Here is a 3872-nt window from a genome sequence, read left to right on the forward strand (position 1 = left end):
GAAGCAGCTGCTCTGTGGCCATCAACTCTCTCGCCTCCTGCTTGTGGGTTTCTTACTGTTTTCTGCCTTTTTCAGCTTGAAGTTGGAATGTGACAAACTGGCCAGCGAGAAATCCGAGATGCAGCGTCACTACGTCATGGTGAGCACCGGCCCCGGTGGCGCGGGGGGGACGCAGGGGTGCGGGTGCCTGTGCCCACATGGGGCACGGAGCCTTTTTGCCCCCACGGAGCTCCAGGTCTTGAGGTCTGCCCTGGCTCCCAACGGGGCTTTTCCCGGGTTTTGTGGTGGTGAAGTGCAGGGAAGCACCCAGGGAAGTGAAGGGCTTGGAGAGCTGAGTGCTCCATGGTGGGGATGGGAGGTCCTTGGCCTTGCTCCCTGTGGCCTGGGGGAAGTAGCAGCACTGAAGCACTTGAGAAGGAGCTGCAGGGAGCTGCTGTGCAGGTCTGGGGAGTCGTGGCCTGTGTATGACGAGGTGTGAAGCTGGGAACCACCATGAGCCTGGTGGGAGCTGGAAGCAGAAACCAGCTGCTGTATGAGAGCCAAACCCTCAGCACCTCCATGTGAAGTGCTGCTCAGCGCAAAGCATCCCAATCCCAGGGCAGCCCCTGGTAAAGGCAGGAGATGTGGATCGCAGCAGGATTAGCCATGGATCTCCACGGATAAATCCGCCAGGAAAGGGCCATGTTCCTGCAGGCAGGTAACATCTGTGTGCTCCTGTGCACGGAAGAGCCCTTGCAGCAGAGGGAGGGATGCGAAGCTGCTCTGTTCCCATCAAGGAGCTCCCAAGAGGTGTGATACTATCCATAGGGATGAGCTGGTGCCCACTTGCTGCTGGAAGGAAGAGATAAGATGTAGAAAGATGCTCTTTGGAGCAGCGTTAGGACTGGGAAAGAAGGAATGAAGGAGTTGGCCCCTCCATCCTCCTGCGCTGGACTCGGGCTGTGGGGGAACAAGGTGTGCTTGGGGCTGGGGATGAGCAGAGGAGGTCACGGCTTTCCTGGTGGCTTAACCTGGGCCTCGCGTGGATGCTCGGCTCAGCTGGGGCCAAGAGTCCCCAGCGTGGATTCAGGTACCGTCAGCAGCAGAGGGAAGGGCTGCGGCTCCTTGTGCAGCGCTGGAGGCTCTGCAGGTGCAGCAGCTCCTGCCTCATCCTGCGGGGCTGAGCCAGAGCCGCCGCTTCCCAGCACAGGGAATGACGGGAAGCGGAGAGGAGGGATCCTGCTCCAGCTGCTCTGCCTGGTGAATAAGTCACAATTAGCAGCTTGGGGGTCGGGCTCCTGCTTCCTGCTCAGTCTCCAGCATGCAAAGAAGCCTGGAGAGAGCCAGCAGCAGGCTGGGATCAGGGAGATGCCGAGCCGGGCGCTTCCAGGCTTGTGGCATCGGTACCAACCAGCAGCATCCTTCTCCTTGAATGAGGTGTGGGTTTTCCTTTCCTTTGGAAGAACCAGGCTTGCAGCCTGCAAGCTACAGGAAGAGATGTCAAAACTCCCAAGCATCAGCCTTCAACCAGCTTCTTCCAGGGGTCAGGAACTAGCTTCTCCTGCCAATAGATTGCTCTGGAGCCGCCTGTTGCTACCGTGCGGGGGATTTCTGGGTGGGATTTGTTGTGTGTGGTGTGGTTTGGGGGGGGTCCACAGAGCTTTTCCCAAGCAGCTGGAGCCGTGCGCAGCTGGATGTGCTGCTTGTACATGAAGCCCAGTTGTGATCCCTTCCATTTGCTGCTGAAGCAGCCGTGTGGGCTTTAGGATGTTGGCCAGGCGAAGCTCTTGGAGTCAGGCTGCCTCTTCTGGCTGCGGATATGGAAGTTGTGGAGCCCTGAGCCTTGCCCAGCCTTTGTAGAAGACCTTGCTTAGGAAAGCAGAAAGCACTGCTCGAGGGAGGCACTTTACCTGGTGGAGATTTGACAGTTTCTCTTGTTCTCTCCTGCTCTGCAGTACTATGAGATGTCCTACGGGCTCAACATTGAAATGCACAAACAGGTAGGGGGGGGAGAGGCATTTCCAAGTGCTCTGATTCCGGGGGGGGTGGTGATGGTGGTGGCTTCTCTGCTTTGCCCTTGGTCACTCCAGTGGTATTTCAGGAACTAGAAATGCCACGAGCCTGTAAAAGCTCCTCCAGCTCCAACCCCTGCCCCGGGCAGGGACACCTTCCACTAGAGCAGGTTGCTCCAAGCTCCATCCACCCTGGCCTTGAACACTGCCAGGGATGGGGCAGCCACAGCTTCTGAGCATGGGGGAATTGGGGCAGTTGGTGCTGAGGCTCCTGATGCTTTTCCTCTCTGTTCTTCCCACCTTCCAGGCTGAAATCGTCAAGAGGCTAAATGGGATTTGTGCTCAGGTCCTGCCCTACCTTTCGCAGGAGGTGAGTCCTGTGCCTCGGGTCTGGGGTGGGGAACCTCAGCCCTTGCTCTCAGCCCCACAGGGGGACAAGCCCTTCAAGGCCTGGAGGTCTCTGAGCAGTTCCCCCCTGGCTGCTCAATGGAGTTCGTGGGCAAAATGGGCTCTGTTGCCTCCTGCCCGGGATTCCCAAGTCATCGGCCACGTCTGCACAGGCACTGGGAGCTTCGGAAGGCTCCTGGGAGGAAGGGGCTTAAATTCCCTCCATATGGCTCCTCCTTGGGATCTAATTCGCCTCCCTCAGTCATTAATGCAGCTGATGGGCTCCTACCGAGAGATCAGTGGGGAGGGTTCAGGAGCTGCTGCCCGAGGCAGGAGGAAGCTGCAGCATCCCCAGTGCTGGATCCGAGCTCTTGGGGCTGGTGTTTGGTCAGGACCCAGGGCTGGGTTTGCTTTGGGGCTGGGGCCAGGCTGTGGTTTTCCTGTGCTCGGGAAGGACACGGTGACTTGCTGATCACATCAGAGCTGCCCGGCAGCAAAGCCACAACGAAACCTTTTGCATCTTAATGCAAACCCTTCCGCAGCCCTGTCCTGCTGCCAAGTTGGGAAGCAAAATCCACTTGTTGGGAAGCAAAATCCACTTGCTGGAATGTGGTGGCCAGGCCTAGAGCTTGGAGACCTTCATGCTGCCAGAGGAGCAAGGACAGTTGCCCTTTAAAGTATGTGCTAGAGCTGGTTTTCCTGCCTGGACCCAGGATGTGGCCCAGGGAGCTGGGAGCTTCCCAAGAGCTGCTGGTTTTAGGGCTCCTTTTGTTCGCTGGGAGCCAGGCTCCGTGTCCCCCTGGGTGTGTGTCAGACCTGAATCCCTGTTCTCCTGCCCTGTGGCACTAGAACTGATCCCGAATCCCTCTGTTTTCTCCACGCTCGCAGCATCAGCAGCAAGTCCTTGGGGCCATTGAACGGGCCAAGCAGGTCACGGCGCCAGAACTGAACTCCATCATCCGTGTACGTGATGCATGTTTAGCCTGGGTTTGGAGGGATGGGAATCGGTGCCTTTGGCCTCCAGGATAGAGCTGGGCAGGGGAGGCGGGAGCTGGGAATGGGCTGCTCCATGTGCGCTGCCGCATGGATGCGGAAGGGATGCGCGGACCCGGTGTGTTCGATGTGGACACGGGAGCTTCCATCCCAGCAGGATGCAGGGAGAGGAGCTTTGGGTCTAAGCAGCTCCCTGCCTTCCAAACACCATCTGTTCTTGGCCAAGGGCGGGAGGGCTTTAACTGCATCCTTGGAGCACGCCAGAGCCTGAGGCCAGATGTCCTTTGGGCTAGTGGCTGCGTGTCCTGCTGGGGCCACACCGAGCCTCCTCCTGAGGCTGTCACAGCCCAGAGACTCGGGAATCTCCTTCTTCCCCTTCTCCTTGGAGGCTCTGCTGCTCTCCAGGGCCCTGAATGAGCTTCAAGCCTGGCTCAACCTCCCTTTAGCATCCCAGTCGCTTGGCTCGGGCTCCCAGTGCGCTCCAAATGACAATCCCCCGTC

General features: G+C 58.6%; 1 protein-coding gene across 1 annotated transcript; it reads left to right on the forward strand.

Moving 5' to 3' along the window:
• Positions 1-4: 4 nt before the first annotated feature.
• On the forward strand, positions 5-3845 carry LOC104412905 (amino-terminal enhancer of split-like; the record flags this gene model as incomplete). Its single annotated transcript, XM_010023741.1, has 5 exons — positions 5-139; positions 1935-1979; positions 2299-2361; positions 3267-3341; positions 3760-3845. Coding segments are annotated over 5 exons (404 nt in total), but the record flags the coding sequence as incomplete, so codon positions are not given.
• Positions 3846-3872: the final 27 nt, after the last annotated feature.

Source organism: Nestor notabilis, unplaced genomic scaffold, assembly GCF_000696875.1.
Source record: "Nestor notabilis isolate BGI_N333 unplaced genomic scaffold, ASM69687v1 scaffold26291, whole genome shotgun sequence".
Classification (NCBI taxonomy): domain Eukaryota; kingdom Metazoa; phylum Chordata; class Aves; order Psittaciformes; family Psittacidae; genus Nestor; species Nestor notabilis.